The sequence below is a fragment of the Bos grunniens genome, chromosome 1 (genome assembly GCF_055505025.1).
Source record: "Bos grunniens cultivar Pamir isolate PY7600 chromosome 1, Bosgru_T2T1.0, whole genome shotgun sequence".
Lineage (NCBI taxonomy): Eukaryota > Metazoa > Chordata > Mammalia > Artiodactyla > Bovidae > Bos > Bos grunniens.
Window position 1 is genome coordinate 156,412,789 of NC_141165.1, and position 21,557 is coordinate 156,434,345.

The 21,557-nt window shown below is 46.2% G+C and overlaps 1 protein-coding gene across 4 annotated transcripts; it reads right to left on the reverse strand.

The window, feature by feature from the left end:
- Positions 1–3,769: 3,769 nt before the first annotated feature.
- KCNE1 (potassium voltage-gated channel subfamily E regulatory subunit 1) lies at positions 3,770–10,586 on the reverse strand. 4 transcript variants are annotated; one of them, XM_086414060.1, is made up of 3 exons: positions 10,280–10,415; positions 9,206–9,300; positions 3,770–4,472 (listed from the first exon to the last, which is right to left on the reverse strand). In XM_086414060.1, the coding sequence occupies exon 3, from the start codon at positions 4,424–4,426 to the stop codon at positions 4,037–4,039; it is 390 nt and encodes a 129-aa protein (XP_086270186.1). In that variant the 5' UTR covers positions 4,427–4,472; positions 9,206–9,300; positions 10,280–10,415; the 3' UTR covers positions 3,770–4,036. The 4 variants fall into 4 exon arrangements, with proteins under 4 accessions (XP_086270186.1, XP_086270177.1, XP_086270192.1 ...); XM_086414051.1 differs by having other exon boundaries at positions 3,770–4,476; XM_086414066.1 differs by lacking the exon at positions 9,206–9,300 and having other exon boundaries at positions 3,770–4,476; positions 10,280–10,586.
- Between the last annotated feature and the right edge of the window lie 10,971 nt (positions 10,587–21,557).

A 21,557-nucleotide genomic window follows, 5' to 3' on the forward strand; every position in this document is an offset into this window, starting at 1 on the left:
ATTCTCCAGGCCAGAAACTGGATTGGGTTGCCATGCCCTTCTCCAGGGGATCTTCCCAACCCAGGGATTGAACCCAGGTCTCCTGCATTGCAGGCGGATTCTTTACCAGCTGAGCTACCAGGGAAGTCCAAAAGAATGTCTATATGTATGTATGTATATATATATATATATATATATAAACACTGAATCACTTTGCTGTACAACAAAATTAACACAACATTATAAATCAACTACAATAAGAAAAGAAAGAGAGAGAGACTCTGCCTGAATTTCTGGCTGGCTGAGAATACCTGGGACCCAGTGACAGCCTCAACCCTCCCTTCAAAGGAGTCTTCCACCTGGGACTTTACTCCTTTGCTTTCTCGCTGTAGGATCAGGGGTGTCGATGGGAATTTATCCATAGGCAATCACACTTCCTTATTCCAGAGCCCCTGAGCTGCCTGGGCAGAGACCCCCAAGAACCCACATTGACTTTTTAAAAAGTATCAGAATGCTATTAACAGAACACACACCACAGATCATGCTAAAAGACTAATTTTTTTAAAAGATGTTGTTATCACAAAACACCTGTTGTCCTATCCAATGGACACATCAACTATTGCATATGAAACACTGAGATTCTGGTTTTAAAGAGCTCAGAACAGTGCCTGGCTCATAGTTAGCACTCCATGCATGTTAAAGCAAAATTTTAAATTTGGTAACAAGCATTTGAACACGGTGTGGCTTATAAGAGGTTTGATGGACATGGGGAAGTGAGTTAAACGCCTGGTCCTTCAAGGACGGGGAGGACTATAGCTCATGGGGTAGGAATCCTGCCTTAAATGGGGCAGGAATCTCAGTTGGGGAACGTGAACCGGTGATAAACAACTATTCTGTGTGCCTGGAATCCCCGAGTCTGCCTGCCGCTGAGGGTCACATTGTGGACCACGTGCGCTCTGGGTCCCTCTCCAAACCTGCACACTCAGCCTGCTTTCCTGCACTAGGGGTCATCTGTGTCTGTCACAGCAGGGCGGTCACATGGGGCTGGAGATACCAGCCATCACAGGTGGGCTTCCAGCAGCCCAAGAACCCCAAGATGGTGGGTAAAAATGTGTCTGTGTGCAACTTGGCGGGGGGGTGGGGAGGGGGGTGATCATGGTTTTCATTAGATTTTCAAAGTACTCTGATGCAAATAACCACTCCTCTTGGAGACTAGTAACCTTGCCAGGCTTCCGCCTCAGAGATGCTCCGTCAGGAACCCCACCTTCAAGCTCACGAAGAAATCACTGTCTATTACATGAAGCAAGGACTGGGTACCAATGGTCTATCTGAGGATGACCTGCAGTCCTTGGGTATTGCTTCGAATTTATACTATGTGCATTTATTTATTTTTATTATAACATAAATATTTATATTATTTTTATTATTTTATATGCAGGTTTCTAACAAGTATGTTTTCTGTAAGGATTCCATCCTCTTTATGCCCAGGCAGGCAAGTATTCAGGATGGGGCAGGTGACCCAGGACCTCTGGGGAAGAGGGCTGAGACCAAGGGTGTATGTCCTGTGAATTTCTCAGCTAGGCTCATGAGTATCTTTCTGCTGCCATGAGCAAGTCCCTGGAACCATCTGCCCCTACCCCTGAATTCCTTCCCTATCCTCCAGTTGGGAGGGAAGTGTCCAAGGGAATCTCTGTCTTGTGAAGAGCCAAGAGGAACACGCTATCCCGAGCTGGGGTGGCTGCTGGAACAAACTAACCCCACCTAAGGGGCTTCAATCAGTACAAACCCCTTGTTTTTGCAGTTCTGGAAGCCTGAAGTGTGAAAGCACAGTGTCTAGGGGCCACGTTTACCCTAGAAGCTGTCTGGGAGAGTCCTTCCATGCCCAGGTTCTGGGCATGACCCTCAGTCCTTGGCTGTCCTTGGTTTGCTGCTGCATCACCCAGTCTCTGCTTGAATTTCCCTCTTCTTATAAGGACATCGAAAACTTCCCTGGTGGCTCAGAGGGGAAAGCATCTGCCTACGATGCAGGAGACCCAGGTTCAATCTCTGGGTTGGGAAGATCTCCTGGAGAAGGAAATGGCAACCCACTCCAGTTCTCTTGCCTGGAAAATCCCATGGACGGAGGAGCCTGGTAGGCTACAGTCCATGGCGTTGCAAAGAGTCAGACATGACTGAGTGACTTCATTTCATTTCACTTTATAAGGCATCAGCCATATTGGATTAGGGTCCACCTGGTGGCTCTGCAGTAAAGAATCTGCCTCCCAATGCAGAGAGAAGGGTGCAATCCCTGGGTTGAGGAAGATTCTATAGAGAAAATAGCAACCCACTCGAGTATTCTTGCCTGGAAAAGCTCATGGACAGAGGAGCCTGGAAGGCTATAGTCTGTGGGGGTTGCAAAGCCATACACGACTTAGTGATGAAGCAACAATGACCATACCTTCCTTGATCACATCTGCAAAGGCCTTATTTCTAGGTACGGTCTCATTCACAGGTGCAGGGGTTATGACTTGAAGGTGTCTTTGGAGGGGGGAGGGGGACACAATTCAACTGTGGTGGGCACATCATCTCAAAAGGCCCTGCCACCCCAGTCCCCTGGGTTGCCCCCTGCCCACACCCACACCTTCCCCCGGGTCTTTTTTTTTTTTTCATTTCTTTATTTGGCTTCTCTGGGTCTTAGCTGTGGCATGTGGGATCTAGTTGCCTGACCAGGGAGTGAACTCCAGCCCCCTACCTTGGGAATGCAGAGTCTTAGCCACTGGATGACCAGGGAAGTCCCTCCCAGGGATCTTGAGGTGGTAGGTGCCACCATCCCTCCTACCATGATACCTGAGAACCTTCCCCCTTGGTACACATTCTGAAGTGGGATTATTTTTTTTCCTGCATCTCAATCCTGCAGCACTGAGATTGAGTTACGTGAGTAGGAAATGTGTGTGTGTGTGTGTCCTTATGTATCTGTGTGTGTTTCTGTGTGCATGTGTGTGCCTGTGGGTGTGAGCCTGTGTCTGTGTGTTTTGGAAGGGGGTTGTGTGCGTGTAGGATGGTCATAAGGGAGGAGTGGGAAGCAGGAAAGCATAGAGAGGATGGAGCCTCTGTAGTGAGGGTACAAGTAAAAAGGGAAAAGGATGTCCTGTAACAAGGGGGAAAGCATGCTTGTGACAAATATGGAAATGTTATGCCTTTGGTCTCAGTTCCATAAGAAAGGTGTGTTCATCAGGATGTTGATTCTGTTACTTGTGTGTGCATGCTAAGTTGCTTCAGTCATATCCCACTCTTTGCCATGGACTGTAGCCCACCAGGTTGCTCTGTCCATGGAATTTTCCAGGTAAGAATACTGTAGTGGATTTCCATGCCCTTCTCCAGGGGATCTTCCCAACCCAGGGACTAAACCTGCATCTCCTGAAGCTCCTGCACTGCAGGCAGATTCTTTACCACTGAACCACTAGGGAAGCTCATTCTGTTACTTTAACAGAAACCAAAATGACAGTGGCTAAGGAAGATCAGAGTTGGTTTCCCATTCTTGTGAAGTTTGAGCTGGTGATTGACCAGACCCTGGCCCATGCCATTACCCAGGGACCCAGACTCCTGTTGCTCTGCCATCTGTGAAAACACAGTCCTTTTCCAGACTCAAAGCTGGCTCACCACCTCATCCATGTCCCAGCCAGTGGTAAAGGAGAAAGGGGGCTGGGGGACATATCCTTTCCTTTTCAAGGCTCACCGGGAAACTGCACTCATCACTCCCCCTTCTGCTGGCCAGAATTTCATACACATGACCTTGCTAGCTGCAAGGGAGTCAGGGAAATATGGCTTTTATTCTCAGAGGCCATGATTGCAGGGATTTTGCTGCAATTAACAAGGCAGTCACGGATACTGGGGGATGACTGACAATCTATTATAGAAGGAATGTGATTTTAGAAATATAGTGACATTAAATCACCCTTTCACCCCTTATGATAGACAAAAACCCCAATTATACTCATACAATAAAGAAAAAAGGAACATGTGATTAGAAAAATCAGCTCATCAGGGAGGCTCTGTCCAGTTTTGACTGGTCCTGGGGTCAGGACGACCGCTTCATCTCGGGAAGGTATGCACTGGGTCGCTCCACAGCCAGCTGGTTCTCAATGACGTAACATGCCCTGCAGCTCTCCAGAATCCGGGCCTGAAAGTACGCCTTGTCCTGCTCCTGCCAAGTGTCGGACTCAATGTACACGTTGTATGGGTCATGGGAGTGCTCCAGTTTCTTGGAGCGGATGTAACTCAGCATGATGCCCAGGGTGAAGAAGCCGAAAAAGCCGAGGACCATGAGGATGTAGAGGGCTGCCAGCTTGCCGTCCTCATGGCCCGGGAACCTGCGGGCCAGCCCAGTCATGTTGCTGCCCTGTTGAACCGTCCCCTGCCATAACTTGGTCAGCACAGGTGTCACGGCTGTGGCGTTAGACAGGATCATCCTGAGAGTCAGGTTTCACTCCGGGAGGGTGAACTTCCCAGGAAAACTGTCTTAAAGAAAAGTGCAACCTGAAATCACAAAATATGGACTGGCCCCAAACCCACCCCACCAGCCACCACCACCACACACACACCACACAGATTTTTTAAAAATCCCAGTGACGGCGTACCCTAACCACACGCATCTGTTATGGGATGTGCCACCTGGGATCTGCACAGTGCCCTCTCTTGATGGGTCAAACGATTAATTGATTCACATTTATTTCTATTCACCATTTCCAGCCCCTGTCACTGCAGGTGATCAGCAGGAAGAGCTCCTTGAATGCACATATTTTGTGATAGGTGTATCTTTTAGTTTATGTGCTATGGACCAAACTGTGTCCCCCTCAATTCATATATTCAAGCTGCAACCCCTAATGTGGCTGGAGGTAGGGTCTTTAGGAGCTAATTAAGGTTGTGCATGTATGCTCAGTCACTCAGTTGTGTCCGACTCTTTGCAACCCCATGGACTACAGCTGGCCAGGCACCTCTGTCCATGAAATTTTCCAAGCAAGAATACTGGAGCGGGTTGCCATTTCCCACTCCAGGGGATTGTCCCAACCCAGGGGTCAAACTTGCGTCTCCTGGGTTTCTTGCATTGGCAGGTGGAATCTTTACCACTGAAGCACCTAGGTATGGTCCTGAAGGTAAGGCCCTAATCTGACAAGGCAGTGGCCTTGTAAAGAAGAGAAAGAGAGACCCTTGGCCTGGGTTCCTGTCTGGCACTGCGACTTTTCCAAACTTCCCAGGTGATCCTACTTGGTAGTCGTGACTGAGAACCCTAACCCTTAGGAAACTGACCAATCAGTGTATTGTGCTCCCTGAATACCTGGAAGAACTTTCTAAGAAGAGAAATAGAAATTTCATAGCATAATTTTCTAATCTTGTTTGCTTTTCAGATTTTCTTTTTCAGTCTTGTGCATCCATCATACAACCTGAACAGGAGTTTTGGAGAAAAATTCCTAAGTCATCACCGTGACCTCAGCTGCCCCCATCTGAACTCACGCTGGCATCTCTGCTGAGCCTGTCAGAACTTGGTGGCAAACCAGAAAAGCCAAGTGAATTAACTGCCTTTCAAATAACAATGCTGTTATTTTTAACGAAAAGTCTCTTCTGACTTTACACTTATTGTATCACTTTTGCTAAATGCATTCTGTGCCCCCAAGGCTTGCCTGCTGAGTCTCATGGTGTGTTTGCATAATGAGTCACACGATGAGCTTGGCAACATCCTCTAATAATCAGCACGGTACAAATGACACAGAACCTAATCTGCACGACAGCTGGGGGCTGTGGCCCATTCCCTAAGTTCACATCCATTATAATGCCAAAGCACTGCCTGGTGGCCACAGTTAAGACTGCTGGACTCCAGTGGATTTGGAGACCAGCTGATTCAACGACCTTAACTTTATAGAAAACTGGGCTGGATAGAGGTGAGCTGACTTGCTTGAAGTCATGTCTCCTATTAAAAATGCACCCATAAACTTTAATCTTTTAGCCATGGACTCACATTTTATTAGCACAGAAAAGGGAGTTATCCAGATCTTGCAGAGAGACGGTGGATCTGTATTTAGGCTCAAAGAAACTGAGAAGCCAGCCACTTGTATCAGATAAAACTGGGTCTACCCAAGTGGGGACTGGCTTCTGATCTAAATAGGCAACAGATGAACCCTCTCCTGGACCAGGGAGAACCACAGCTTTTTGTATCTCGCTCAGGGAATATGGGGCTGGAGGAGGCAGAAGCAGCAGGAAGCAGGAAGCAGGAAGCAGGAATCAACTCCAAACACAACCAGCTTGATGCTCAGCTTGTGCTGAACATTTTCAAACTGGCCTTATTGGGCCCAGAAAGAGGGGAGGGTTGGTTCCAGAAGTTTCTGCTTCTGCTTGGGTTTGAGACCTTTCATAGGGTCTCACTGCCCCTAATCAAGGTTTGTTGTTCAGTTGCTAAGTCATGTCTAACTCTTTGAGACCCCATGGACTACAGCATGTCAGCCTTCCCTGCCCATCACCATCTCCTGAAGTTTGCCCAAAGTCATGTCCATCGTGTCGGTGATGCCATCCAACATCCGATCCTGTCACCCCCTTCTCCTCCTGCCTTCAATCTTTCCCAGCATCAGGGTCTTTTCCAATGAGTCAGCTCTTCTCATTAGGTGCCAAAGTATTGGAGCTTCAGTTTCAGCATCAGTCCTTCCAATGAATATTCAGGGTTGATTTCCTTTAGGATGGACTGGCTGGATCTCCTTGCTGTCCAGTTAAGGTTAGTGCAATTTTTTTTTTCAAAGCTTAGTCCCAGGGCTTCTGGTCCACTGACTCACTCAGGATTCATGACTGTGGGCTGCTGGGATGAGCTGAACAGTTGCAAATGGAGACCAAGCAGGCCTCCGGCACTGCCCCCCTGTAGCAGGGGGAAGCGGGGGCAGCAAGTGATGTCACTGTATTCCCAGCACAGGCCTCACCTTCTGCATTTTTCCCTGGAGTTCCGGCTCTGTCACATATCAGCACTGATAACAGGCTTTTAGAGCAGTTTTCCCAGCACTGCACCTCTCACCCTTTCCTACGCGTTTACTGAAAGGGCTTTTGTGGCTGACTCCAAGCTCTCTGCTGAAAGGGCCAGATTCTGGGGTGGAGTCCAGGAAGGAGGAAGGTCAGGGATACAAATTCCAGCCCTGGCTCAGTTCTAGTGAAACCAGGAGGCTCCCGGGGACCATAGCGGTGGGATGGGGGTGACATTCCCGTCACGCTTGACAGCATTCCCTAAGCCTTTCCTAGAAAGAGCAACCAGTTTTGAAATCAATATTATTTGCTTCAGGAAGCAGAACTAGGGACAAACAATTATGGATAAGCTTCATTTGGGTGAACAGGATCTTACTGAGTCAAGAATTCGGTGAGAAATTTCCAATTTTCCTTGGAAGTAACTGTCAACTGTTTTCATCTTTATCACAACACTATGTTCAAGGAGATCAAACCAGTCCATCCTAAAGGAAATCAACCCTGCATATTCATTGGAAGGACTGATGCTGAAACTGAGGCTCCAATACTCTCGCCACTTGATGCGAAGAGCTGACTCATTGGAAAAGACCCTGATGCTGGGAAAGATTGAGGCCAGGAGGAGAAGAGGGTGGCAAAGGATGAGATGGTTAGATGGCATCACCAACTCAATGAACATGAATTTGAGCAAATTCCAGGAGATAGTGAAGGACAGAGAAGCCTGGCATTCTGGAGTCTATAGGGGTCACAAAGAGTCAGACATGACTGGGTGGCTGAACACGGAATGTCCAAATTGCCTCTCGGCAGCAAAGAAGCCAACAGGGGCTCAGACCCTTCCAGGCAGTCAGCTGGCTTTGTTTTGGGCTTTTTACCTCCTTCCCTCGCATAGTCTCAAAAAATCAGGATGAAACCTGTACAGAGGCATGACATCCGACTGCCCTCAAAGATCGGAAAAGGACTCCCTGCTGGCTCTTGAGTCTGGTCGTAGGACCAAGAGCTTCTCAGACCTCTCTGTGGGTTACAGAGAGGAACTCTGAGGTGTGAAGGGTGGAGATGGGAACCAGGGAGCTGATGAGAGGGACTGGGTCAAACTCTGTGTGTGAAAAAGACAAGCCTTTTGGCATGGAGAATGGAAGGGCATTCTCTGGGAGGACACATGAAGTCACAGAGAAGGAAGAATCTTACCTGCAGCAAATTAAATGAACTCGGGGAGCCCCAATTTCCTCATCTGAAAACTGAGGTTAATGGGATTCTCCCTGACTGTACTACAGGGTTTAAAGGAGGCATGGAATGAGCCCACAGCTTTCCTGTCTTTTACTTTTGCTGGTTTCTCTGCAAAAAAGGTGAGACCCCCGTGTTTGATTGTCAAAATTCCATGAGTCCACCATAAGCGCATGTCTGAGCCAACTGGTGAAGCCCCTTTAAGAAGTCCCCTCCTCTACTCTGGGCCCTTACAGTGCTCTGTCTCTACTGCCCAGATTCTAAGTTGTGTTGCAATCCTTTGTAGACATTTCTGTGCATTTCCAGGGGGCTCAGTAAGGTCAGAGACTGTCTTGTTTACCTTGACCTCACTCACATCTCCAGAATGACTCAGTAAGGGTTTGCTGAATTAAATAGGAAAGTGCAATCAACTACGACATGAATGTGAAGAGCAAATAATCAATAAAGTAGAATTCACACTGGAAAGAGCTTAGTGGGTAACCCAATGAAAACCTCTTTCAATGTAGTCTGTTTTTATGTAATAAAATTTAAATTATTTTTATGTATAGTTAGTTAGCATTATTTATTTTATATATTAAACTTTATGTTAATATAGTTGTATCTTATATTATATATGGCATGCATTATATATAATATTAATATAGCTTTATATATATATATATATGCAACTCTTCTTTTCCTAAAAAGGTTTAAGACCATCAGTAATTGTCAATACAGCAAAATTTTTACTCCTCCCTTCCATTTCCCGTAACTTACTCTGCCTTTTTCCATAGCACTTATCTACTGCACTCAGTATAGTTTTCTGGTTTCTTGTGTTCATTGTTCATCATTTGTCTTCCCTATCTTTGGAGGGCTTTGGAGGGCCAGGATCTTTGCCTGTCTTGTTCCCATGTACCCCAAAGACTAGAACGATGTCTGGCATACGGCAGGAACAGAGTAAATATTCACAGATGCAGGCATGCATGTGTGAATACCTGCGTAAGTAAATGTCACATTCAACTCCCAGAAAGCCCCAAACACACAGAAACTGTCTCACCAGCTCTGCCTTCAGAGACTTGAGATGACAAAAGCGAGTCCCTTAGAGGTCTTCACGGTGTACTTTATTTTCAAAACAATCCACTTCCTAAGAACCTATCAAAAGCCAGAGATAACCTGAATATTCTGGAAACCAAGGTTGACTTCCTCAGACCCAACCTCAGCTCATCTCTGATGGGCAGCATGAAACAGACCAGAGCAAGCCGAAGGGTTTTGCACCCCGGTTAGAAGCCCATAGATCAGAGTCCACTGCACCTGCTGGCAATTTATTGATCACATGATTTAAAGCAGTGGCCGACCACAGCAAAGTTCCCCATCATCCTGACCATAAGTAACAGCTGTGGTTATTGACAAGCCCTTCCTTTATGGAGCTGGAAGCTCTTTATTAACCTGAAAGGGGACTCAAACGGTCAGTTCAGGTACAGCAGTCTAAAAAAATCGAGGGTGGAGCTTGGGAGTGATGGGGATTGGGTGGGTGGGTTAGCACCTGATAGCCTGGGCACATAACAGGTGATTGGTACCAGGTCAACTTTCTTCTAAAAGTTCCAGGCTTCCCCCACTTAAAATCAAGATCAGATACCAGTAATGTTCTCCGTGTCCCATGCCTTTTCCCTGGGGACATGCCAAGGCCCAAGAACTTTTCTGGTCCCCCAAAAGGAAAAAGTCCCCTTTGAGGCCGGTGTGTATGCGTCTTGCCTGATCTGGAGGTCTCTGAACCCAAGCGGGGGCTAAGATCGTGGGCGGTTTTAGTTTTCTTTGGATGTCTTTAAGTATTTCCCCAACTTTCTACAGGAACGACTGTCATTTAATAATAACGGGGGAAAGTTGTTATTTGGCCCTGAGATGATTTTTCTCTGCATGCGTTCTAGAAGTGAAGAGGACAGAGGGGAAGAAGGCATGAGCCAGGGTCATCTACTCTGCCTTCCAAGGGGGTCGCTGTGCCCCCTGCCTGGGGCACCAGCAGCAGCCCAGAGGGGCTGAGACCCTGTGCCTGGACTCTCCCCTCAGGGTCGCCCGATTTAGGGCATCGCGCGCCGCCAGGCGAGAAATCGGGAGGCAAGAGCCCTTGACTTACCGGGTCTGGGGCGCGGAGAGAGCCGGGTCCGCAGCGGAGTCCGCGCAAGACGAGCGCAGGGCACAGAAAACCGCGCGGCAGGCAGCGCGCTCGGCCAGGGAGCGCGTGGCGGGGCGGGCGGGGCCTTCGGAGTCACAGGGCGCCCCGCCCCATCCCCCGAGCGTCCCGGCCAAGCCCGCGGCCCCCAGGACACCTCGGTCCAGCCCCGGGGTCACCCCGATTCTCCTCACCCTGCGTTTAGCCCCGGCAAATGCTCTGGCACTCGGAGTAGGCGCAGAGTCCGCCGAGAGTTTGTATTAGAACTGCCAGCCAGCAGGACAGCCAGACGGCTATACCTTCCTGGGGGTGGGAGGTTGGGGGTGGAGTTGGCAAACAAGAAACCAAGAAACCGCAGTGGCCAAGAGAAGTCAGTCCCAGAGACCCCCCCTACTCTCGGCCAGGCACTCACTAAACTCCTTTGCAAACAGCTCCAAACAATCACTTCAAGGACGCTTTTCAAAACTCCAGCTGATCCTTGTTAACTGTACCCAGTCAGTTCACTCAGTCGTGTCTGACTCTTTGCGACCCCATGGACTACAGCACGCTAAGCCTCCCTGTCCATCACAAACTCCCCAGAGCCTACTCAAACTCATGTCCATCGAGTCGGTGATGCCATCCAGCCATCTCATCCACTGTCATCCCCTTCTCCTCCTGCCTTCAATCTTTCCCAGCATCAGGGTCTTTTCCAAGGAGTCAGCTCTTCACATGAGGTGGCCAAAGTACTGGAGTTTCAGCTTTAGCATCATTCCTTCCAAAGAAATCCCAGGGCTGAGCTCCTTCAGAATGGACTGGTTGGATCTCCTTGCAGTCCAAGGGACTCTCAAGAGTCTTCTCCAACACCACAGTTCAAAAGCATCAGTTGAAACCCACTAGTGGCCATGCACCTATTCAGCAAGCTTTTATTGAGCACCCACTGACCAGGTGTCCTGTCCTGAGTTCGGGGTGCAGCTGTGGATCAGACAGATGGGAGGAGGGCAGTGTAGGAGGGTGCACAGGTGTGACTGGAGCCATCCATGCCTTGGCAGCCCAGACCCAAAGTTCCTGAGGTGGTGGGCAACAGACTTTAGGGCCATCAGGGGCAAAAACTAAGCCACGGCCCCAGTAACCTCCAGGCAAATCTTCCAGCAGCTGCCCACTAGCCTGGAGGTGGTGGGGGAGACCAGCTTGAGAGGGGCAGTTCCTAAATAACAGTCCCTTGAAAGTGCTAGGGAACAAGGTCCAGGCTTGCAGTCTGCAGGCAGGAAGCAGAGAAATTTGATTCTTGACCTAGAGATACAAGACATTTTCTCCTGCGCCTAAAGCCTTCAGGGATGCCAGTCACTTCTTGTGCCTCCACCTGGGAATTCTCTTGGGAAGGACCCCATTGAAGGCTCTGGTAAGCGGTCCAATGGGTGTGGCACCTTAGGATGCAGCCCAGTGGGTACAAGTGAAGCTGGCACTACCCTGCACCATGGTTGCTAGTCTAAACCCATACAGCCACTCTGGAAAGTCCTCAAGGGTCCATGGCCTTGATGTGCACTTATATTGTGTGAAATCTATTCTATGGTGGGAATCTGAATTGTAGAATAGCTTTATGCTTAGAAAAGTTCTTTGCAGTTTTACTTTAAATAACTAGAATCTAAATGTCTCAAAATAGAAAAGTGGTTGCATTATGGTAGGTATTTTAGAATGTTATCCTACACACTGGAATATTGTATGTGGTCATTAGCATAATACTTACAAATAGCTGGTAACAACGTGGGGGACAATGTTTACAAATAGTTTGTACTGTTAAGTGAAAAATGCAAACCCTAAATGGTACATTGAGCCCATCTTTGCATGAAATGTTCCTTTGGTATCTCCAGTTTTCTTAAAGAAATCTCTAGTCTTTCCCATTCTATTGTTTTCCTTTGTTTCTTTGCATTGTTCATTCAAGAAGGTTTTCTTATTTCTCCTTGATATTTCAGCTGGCCATATCTCTCTGTTTTTTCTTTGCCTTTCACTTGTCTTCATAGCTGTTTGTGAGGTCTCATCACAAATCCATTTTGCCTTCTTGAATTTCTTTTTCTATGAATGCTTTGGTCACCACCTCCTGTACAGTGTTACAAACCTCTGTCCATAGTCCTTCAGGCGCTCAGTCTACCAGATATAGTCCCTTGAATCTATTCATCACCTCCATGGTATAACCATAAAGGATTTGATTTAGGTCATACCTGAATGGTCTAGTGGTTTTCCCTACTTTCTTTGCATTATTTCAAAAGACTGTAAGATAGCATACCACAATCTTATTATCTGCTACTGATGGCTTCCATTGGATTCATTTTCATATTTATACCATTCTGTATTTTCCTTTCCTTTTTTTTTGTAGCAACTATATTCTTTAATATTTAGAAAAAAACATAAACTATATCTGAAAATTCCCTAGATTCTACTCCCTCAAGGTCATGCTGTATGTATGTAGTATTTTTTTTTTTTTTTTTGCTTACCTTTTCACAAAGAACTCCATACTAAGAAGGAAAAAAATGGATCATTGAAGCAAAACTCTTCGTCCTCTTGAACTTACATGCTCCCCTTTTCAGTAATAACCTGGGGACCAGGTAAGCATGCATGGATGGAGCACCCCAGAACATCTACAGAGACCCCTCCTTGTCAGGGATTGGGGTGATGTCTCAACCTTTGACAGTATTATCAGCAATAAAGTAATTCCTCACACGTGGGATGGAATCAGAGAGAGAAATAAGAACATCCCCACTCATTAGGACCCTGTGCTTGCTTCCACTGCAGGGAGCCCAAGTTCAATTCCTGGTGGAGGATCTAAGATCCTGCATGCTGAGAGTCGTGGGAAAAAAAATATTGCCATTCACAGAATACCTTTTTGAAGACACTTCCAAACATACAAATATAGAGTCTGCACAGTAGCTGGGTGATGGGTGAGTTCTCTCTGCTGCACAGTAGGCTCCGCTGTGTGTGGAGGCAAGCGCAGAGTTCTAATGAATGCTGACGTCCTTATTTCTCACTCCGATTCTCTCCATCCCACCTGTGATGAGTCATTTTATTGCTGGTGATGCTGTTGCTGTCATTTCCTGCTTGTAATGATAAAACATGATTATGGATGAGAAAGAGTGTCTTTTGTCGCCTTTGGCGAACTTGAAGTGGCTTCTTTTCTTTCCTTCTTCTTTTACGCTCTCATTTTTGCCTCTTCCCATTTAACAGGTGTGACTGGCCTTAAACAATCTTAACAACAGAGCTGCAGAGTCTTTGAGTCATTTCGTTATTTTTTTTCCTCTGGCTCTTCACCTCCTCCCTTCTTCTTGGTCTCAGGAAGAAGGTCTACAGACTTGAGCCTTCTCCTTTCAGTGGGTTTATTCCTCTTCTTCCTGCATTCCACCTCAATGCAGAGGACATCCGAGGCCAGAGCTCCGGCCACTTCTCATTCTTTCTGAGCAAGATCACAGCTTGGAGAGCCTGGTCACATTCCCAACACTTTCCACACACTGCCACCCTCACCAGAGAGGACCGTCTTCGTTGGAACTCACCCTGGATACACATATGGAGCCTGGCATCATGCAGACAGCTCTGTTCCCCCTGGCTGCAGTCCCATGGGCATCCAGATGCCCCGGCATTAACCTGGGGACATTCCCTCCCCTGAGGCCCCCTTCCTTCTTGCTTTTTGACCCTTCCCCCAGGGCTGCTACTATCCCCAGGTGCAGCTCTCACCTCTCAATAAGAACGCCTGGAAAGCCAGCAACTTTTCTTGAGCAGCTGCAGGGCATAACCTGGGTGCTGCATTGTGCTGAAATTGTAATACTTCCTCCCCCCAAGAAGGACAAGGAGGAGGAGGAGGACATTGAAGTCCCTCTCCTGCCTCTGGTGACAGGTGGGGAGATGCAGAATGGTGGAAGAGAGCCTGGTGATGCCATCTGGGACCTGACACCACCCCCCCCACCCACCCAGTGCTGCTCCAGCCATGTCAGCATCCCTCACAGATGAGTGAACCTGTTCGTGTCTCCTCTGCGGGCCACTAGACGCTCACATCTTATCTGTCCCTCTTCCTGTAGCCGACATCTCCCATCTGATTCATCTGGTCACAGGAGGCCAGCTTCAGTTTTCCCCTGGGGTTCCTCTTTGGGAGTCCTGCCCATAAGATGCATCTTTCCCAATGGCAGCATTTTCCTAACACCCTCTCAAGGGATGCTCCTGGTCCAAAAAGAAACCATCCCCAGCCTGCTTGGGGCCTACAGGCCATTGCAGCTCCCCAACCTCATGTCCCACATCTCTGCTCCTCTGAGCTCCTGGAGCAGCAGATGTGGCCCCTCTGTGCATGGCCCATCTTTTCCCCTGCCTCACACCCTTCCTCGGGTTCAGCCCTCTGCTTCCAGCTTCCCAAACCACAGGTCGATGATCATCCTCCAACTGGGGTTCAGGACTTGGTCAAATCCCAGATCTTCTGCAAAGGCCTTAGAGGAGGGAATGCAGGCCAGTTCAAGCCTCCAGGCAGAGGGTCTGTTTGTTTGCTTTAATTTTGAATTGGTTTTTCAAATTAAAAAAATTGAGAGCTCTTATACTAAAGATCTAGACGTTTGGCTTCTCTCATCAAACCCAATGGATCTAGAAACTTCATGCCCGTATTTATCAGAACCTCAAGTGACAGGAGTTAATGGCACAGCCCCTTTCCAGAAAAATGCAAACTCTGTGTTCTCCCTGAGGCTTCCTTGGTGGCTCAGACAGTAAAGAATCTGCCTGCAATGCAGGAGACCCGGGTTCGATCCCTAAGTCAGGAAGATCCACTGGAGAAGAGAATGGCTACCCACTCCAGTATTCTTGCCTGGAGAATTCCATGGACAGAGGTGCCTGGAGGGTTACAGTCCATGGGGTCTCAAGGAGTCAGACATGAACTGACTAACACTTTAACTAACAAGGACACTTAGCAGGCCTGCCTGCTTCCAGGACATTATGGAATGTCCTGCCTGGTTCTGTGGGTATTCAGTTTGTCTCTTCTGTTCTAGGTCCTTCCAGAACAAAGTTTCTGCAAAAGCCTTTTCTCTGGCTGTTCCTTGGAAAAGACCCTGATGCTGGGAAAGACTGAAGGCCGGAGGAGAAGGGGACGACAGAGGATGAGCTGGTTGGATGGCCTCATCGATGCGATGAACATGAGTTTGAGTAAACTCCGGGAGTTGGTGATGGACATGAGGCCTGGTGTGCTGCAGTCCATGGGGTTGCAGAGTTGGACACAACTGAGTGACTGAACTGAACTGAACTGATGTGTATGTTCTGTTTATCCTTTCAGAGCAATGGTTCTTGAATTTTCATGATTCTTTTGGGAATCTGAGAAAAGCTATGACTCTCCCCAACCCTCACCCCAAAGGCACACATGGGCAATATTTTCCCTATACCTCTGCAGACCTATGGACCCCTGATATGCTGGGTGATTCGTGGCTGTTACATTAGGATTTAGAGCAGGGACTGCCTCTCCCATAAAACAAATTCAATTCTATAGCATTAATTCTATGGGGTGGTACTGTGACTGGTTCCACTGAATGTTGCCTGATGGGTGGATGGCAAGATCGTCCACTAAAACACTCACTAAGCTGCAGCTGTCCAGGTCTTGGGGCACCTGCACTAATTTTTGTCACCCTTGAGTCATCCAAACAGGACGACACGTCTGGCTACAGACCCACGAATCCAGGCAGCACAGCTGCCCTTGCATTTGACAAATAATGACCTTCACCTCATTATGACAAGAACACAAGTCCAATTAAGAAAGCTTTTCCAAAAGAAATAACAGTATTGGTTTACCCCCCACCCCCACTCCGCCTTTCTCCACCCCTTTATGCCCTGGAATAATGCTGGGCTGATAGGAACATGGATAAATTAATTACAGCCTGGAATGTTATTTATGGCTAAGAAAGAGCACTAAATCGACACATAAAGTGTTTGACATTTGAATACAAACATTTCCCTCGTGTTTATTTTTTTTTAAGACTCCGTCCATCCAGTTTACACTGACATATGTCTAATCCTTTTAAATGTTGTGGATTTAAGATCACAAAGGTAGCAATGTGCTGGCTGCTTTACTCAGCCAAAGAACAAGGAGATGCAGGAGAGAGATTAGCATCTCTTCAGTTCTTTGCCTGTCAGAGATTATTTTGGTGTACCTCCAATTCCTGATAACACAGAAGCACTCTTGTGGCCAAAGTGCCTGAAATGGAAGGGCATTGGCAAGCCTGAATTTAAAATCAGCATAGGCAGCCTTTCTGGGGATGTGTGTGAAGGTCACTGTTTTAGAAGTGATCTGTCCTTTCTAACACAGCCATTGTCATGGTTTCTGTGTTATTTCAACCGGGACCTCAGCCTGGAAGTCTAGATTCATGTGGGTTTCTGTGGGTCCTCCATGGGAATTGAAGGAATAAGTGAAGAAGTCAAGAGTGGTATCTGGCATGACTCAAAGGGGAATGAGAGGGAAAATATTCAAAGGAAATCTTTAGAAAGGCAAATTCCAAAATACCTTTAAGTGCAAGCTTTGTAAACAGTGAAAAGATTTGGATAGCAATCTTTCATTTATTAACTTTTAAACTTTTTGTTCATTTTATTTAAAATATTTTTTATTGCAGTAAAGTCAATTTATATTATGCTAGTTTCAAGTATACAGCACAGTGATTCAGTTGTATTTATATATTATTTTTCAGATTCTTTTCTCTTTATAGGTTATTACAAAACATTGAGTATGGCTCCCTGTGGTGTATAGTAGGTCCTTGTTGGTTGATAACAATCTTGATCTTGAAACTGAATCATTATTCTAAGTTATGTCCTAGTCTGAACTCAGACTCCTTTCCTTACAATTTTTATCAATAACCAAATCTTCTCCTTGGATGACTAGTCAGTTCAATTCAGTATTTACTGAGTTCCTCTATGGGTAGGTTGAAGGGCATTCAGTCAACGGTATGTTCAGATCCACTCACCTTGCAGATTAGAGTGAAAATATCCTTTCTCTTGCTAACCTTCCCCACATCCCCCCCAAACACACAGAAAGACTTCCCAGCAGAAACAGTCTTCTCTCCTTGCTGAGGATGGCTTTGAAGGTTCCAGCAGCAACAGAGCATCACCTCTGACCATGGTCCTCCACCCTCTTAATGATCTCGGGACTGTTTTTTTCTCCTTTCATTTCTGAAGCCTCTACCAAAGGCCAGCCTGTATCAACTTTTACCGGGAATCTCGCAAGAGTTTCTGGGCTGATCTCCTGGTCGAATCTGACCCCTCTTCCTTTGTCCTTGCAAGGTCCACTTTGCCACTTGTCATTTTCTGCCTCACTCATCAGTAATCAATGACCTTACCAGTTCTCTTCCAGCAACAAGCTCCAGAAGGATGGGCTCTCCCGATGGACTTGCCTTTCTGTTCTCTACTGCAACCAGCAAGGAGCTTGGCATGTGGAAGAGGGATGCCTAGATAATTCTTGAATGGATAACTGGTTGCTCATCTATTTGTGGACTCGATATTCATCTATTCACGGGCTCAGTGGACATGAATTTGAGCAAATTCTGGGAGATGGTGAAGGACAGGGAAGCCCGGCGTGCTGCAGTCCATGGGGCCACAAAGAGTCGGACACCACTTAGTGACTGAACATCAACATCTATCCATGATTTGGGGGATGTCTCTTTCTGGGCCAGTCACAGACCAGACCATATCACCTGGTAGTATTTGAGCATGACAGAGCTTCAGTGAACATTTGCTGAATTGAATGGAATAGAAGAGAATTTTGGAGCGTGGAAATTCAGACAAGACAGATAAATGGGTGGAGTAAGTGGAAATGACAGTATCTAAATTAAAATCCAGTGCTGTGACAGCAGCTGGGATGTTTTCCCCTCTGATACTACTCTTGAAATCACAAAATGCTCAAGGTATCAAAGCTTTGAGAAATCGGTCAGGGGAGTTGTCTTTAATGAATGCCGTGATTGTTCAGTGTTCTCCTTCTCTTGGTAGCAAGAGTGATAGAAAGTATTGATAAAATGTGATGCACAGGCTCACAGGTAACCATCCGTTCACTCAACCTGAAGTGAAGCACTTGAACTCTGTTTCTTGCTTTGCTCATTTGTCATTCAAGGTGATAAGAATACCTGACTCATTGCATTGGTGTCATGAAATCAAATAGCTTCTTTAAATTCCTAGGCCACAAGACAGTAAATTGAAAGTAAGAAAGATAGGGAAGAGTGTTTTGAACAGGACAGCTCAATGAGCTCTTGCTTTGATCCATCCTTTTGCTCTGAACACAGAGCCATGACAGATAAGGTGTAAAAATAGAAAGCTAAAAAGAGATGTCTGGCTCAACAGAGGCAGAAGAAAACTGTCAGAAGCCTCTGACTCACTGGGCTCTTTGTCTAAAATCAACAAGACAAACTGATGGGGCAAACCCTGGGGGACAAACACAAGACAAACACACCCAAGAGGGCAGACAGGAACCAGGCACATGGCTTAAGTCAGGAACTCCGGGGAGCCCTGAAAAAAGAAATCATGGATTACACTCTCTGGAGCCCAAGATTTTAGAAGAATGAGGGTCTGGGGCAATGAGGCTGAAGACTCGAACCCTAGCTAAAAACTAAGCATAGTCATATACTGGTCTCACGATGGTGCAAATGTCTACAATCTCTTGGGTCAGAAACCCCAAACTACCTTGATAAAATCCAGGATGAAGTCCCAGAGTCCAGGGAAAAGCTATCACAGAATGATCATCAGGGAGAGCCTCGTTGGATGGGGTGGAGGCACGTGGGCAGAAAAATGAAAAGAATAAAAACAAACCTAAAAATCAAAACTCTGAAACATGTAAAGAAATCTCAAATGAAGAACAGTCAAAAATCCTCAACTCAACTCATTTTATGAACCTCGAATATTCTAATGCCAAACCACATGGAAAAAGGGACTAAAGGAAAAAAGAAAATCACAACCAATATTACTTCTGAAAATAGATGTAGAAATGCTAGGTGAAATATTAGCAAATGGAATCCAGCAATTCTAAAATAAGCACTGTATCATAATAGAGGTAGGTTTATTCCAGGAATGCCAGGTTGGTTTAACACAGTATAATATAAGAAAATCAGTGGGTATAATTAACATATTAGTATATATTAACATTATGATGTGGTGGTTAATTTTTTGCCTCTTAAATGCATATTGCTAAGTAAAGGAAGTCTGTATAAAAAGAGTGCACAGAGTATGCTTCCAGTTATATGGCATTCTGGAAAATGTAAAACTGTAGACACAGTAAGTGATCAGTGGGTACCAGGGTTCAGGAGCAAGAGGGGAAGGGTGAATACCATGGGGGGCGGTTTAGGGCAATAAAATTGTTGTAATGTAAGCTTTTAGGGCAATGGCACCCCACTCCAGTACTCTTGCCTGGAAAATCCCATGGACGGAGGAGCCTGGTGGGCTGCAGTCCATGGGGTCGCTAAGAGTTGGACACGACTGCGCGCCTTCACTTTCACTTTTCACTTTCATGCATTGGAGGAGGAAATGGCAACCCACTCCAGTGTTCTTGCCTGGAGAATCCCAGGGACGGCGGGGCCTGGTGGGCTGCCGTCTCTGGGGTCGCACAGAGTCGGACACGACTGAAGTGACTTAGCAGCAGCAGCAGCAAGCTTTTAGGGCAATAAAATGACTGTAATGGTGGATACAAGATAGTATGCATTTGTCAAAAGCTATGGAACAAAGAGAAATTTAATGACTGCAAGTTTTTAAAAAATCATTTTAGAAGTTGGGGGAAATCTAAAAGGAATGCAGACTGTGACAAGAGAAATTAACTGTATTCAAAACATATAAAACAACCTCACTGAAAGGGTTGGATGGATAGGTGAGGCAGGGGGAGGTGTAACCCTAAGTGTCTGTGGAAATGGGTGAGATCTCTAAGACGACAGGTGAAAGGAACTCTGTACCCTAGTTGATAAAGTTGTTTCCTTTGGGGTATTGGTTAACAATTCTGATACTGTTACATATATACCCTGGATTGGAACATTCACGCCAATGGATGGCCGGTGTCTCACTATTGGAGTGGGAGTTTATAACAAGGGTAGGATCTATGTAGTAATGGATTTGAGATATTCATATGAACTCATGTTTGGCTTAAAATAGATACAGATGGTTTACATATACACATGTTTATAGCTAAGTATATGTACACTGCTTAGTACAAACACATATATTTTTTGCTCTGTCATCTGAGAAGTCTTATAAAAAATGACACCCCAGTATCAACAAGCTTAGTCTAGTAGCCAGGTTTTTGTTTGTAACACCATTTTCTATTAAGACGAATGAATCAAGGCTCCTTGGAAAAATGGATGATTCTAAGACTGGGGCAGGAAATATACAAGATGAGCCTGGATAACCTCGTAGTCCCTGAAAGTAAGGAAGAGCTCAGAACAAAGCATTGATGGGTGTGTCAAAGGCCAAAGGACCACCAGAGACGATCGAAAGAGTTCCCAGGGGTCAAAGCTGGAACTTCTGGGCAACAAAATAAAATAGTATTGGATTGTAACCCAGAATATATAAAGTAAATGTCTACAAGTCCATATTGACGTGGATAAGTGATTGAATAAATTAATAAATGAGGAAGGAGACAGCTCTTCCATACAGAAGAATTCCAAGGAATTTATGTAGATATTCTGTTTCCAAGGAGAGGGAATGAACTCCTCACTCTGTAGGTGAAGGCTGTGCAGAATGACCTTCTTCCAAACCGTACAACACACAGGGAGAGAAAAGGAGTCACTTTACAAGTGAGAAACCTGACAAACGCTACTTCAGGCAGGAGACTAAAGCCACCATCCGCAGTCATCAGTCGTATTGGCAGTACGTGTGCTGGGTATGGTGTCACGAGAAGAGCACTTCACCTCCTGGTCTGCCTCCCAGCAACCTAGACCCCAGTCTTATCAGGAGAAAAACACAAGACAAATCCCAATAGTGAGGCACTCCACAAAATACCTGAGCAGTTCTCACAGAAACGCTCAAGAGCATCAAAAAAGGAAATGTCTGAGAAACTGCCACGCCAACCAGGAGCCTAAAGAGACCTGACAACTGAACGTCACACAGGACCCTGGAACAGGGAAAAAAAGGACATTAGGCAGAGACTAACAATATCTAAATAAATCACAAACTTTTAAAATAAGGTATCGATATGGCTTCATTGAATGTACATACTAATCTCAGAGGTTAGTAACAAGGGAAACTGAACCAGGTATATAGGGACTCTCTATACTATCTCTCCAATTTTTCTGACAGT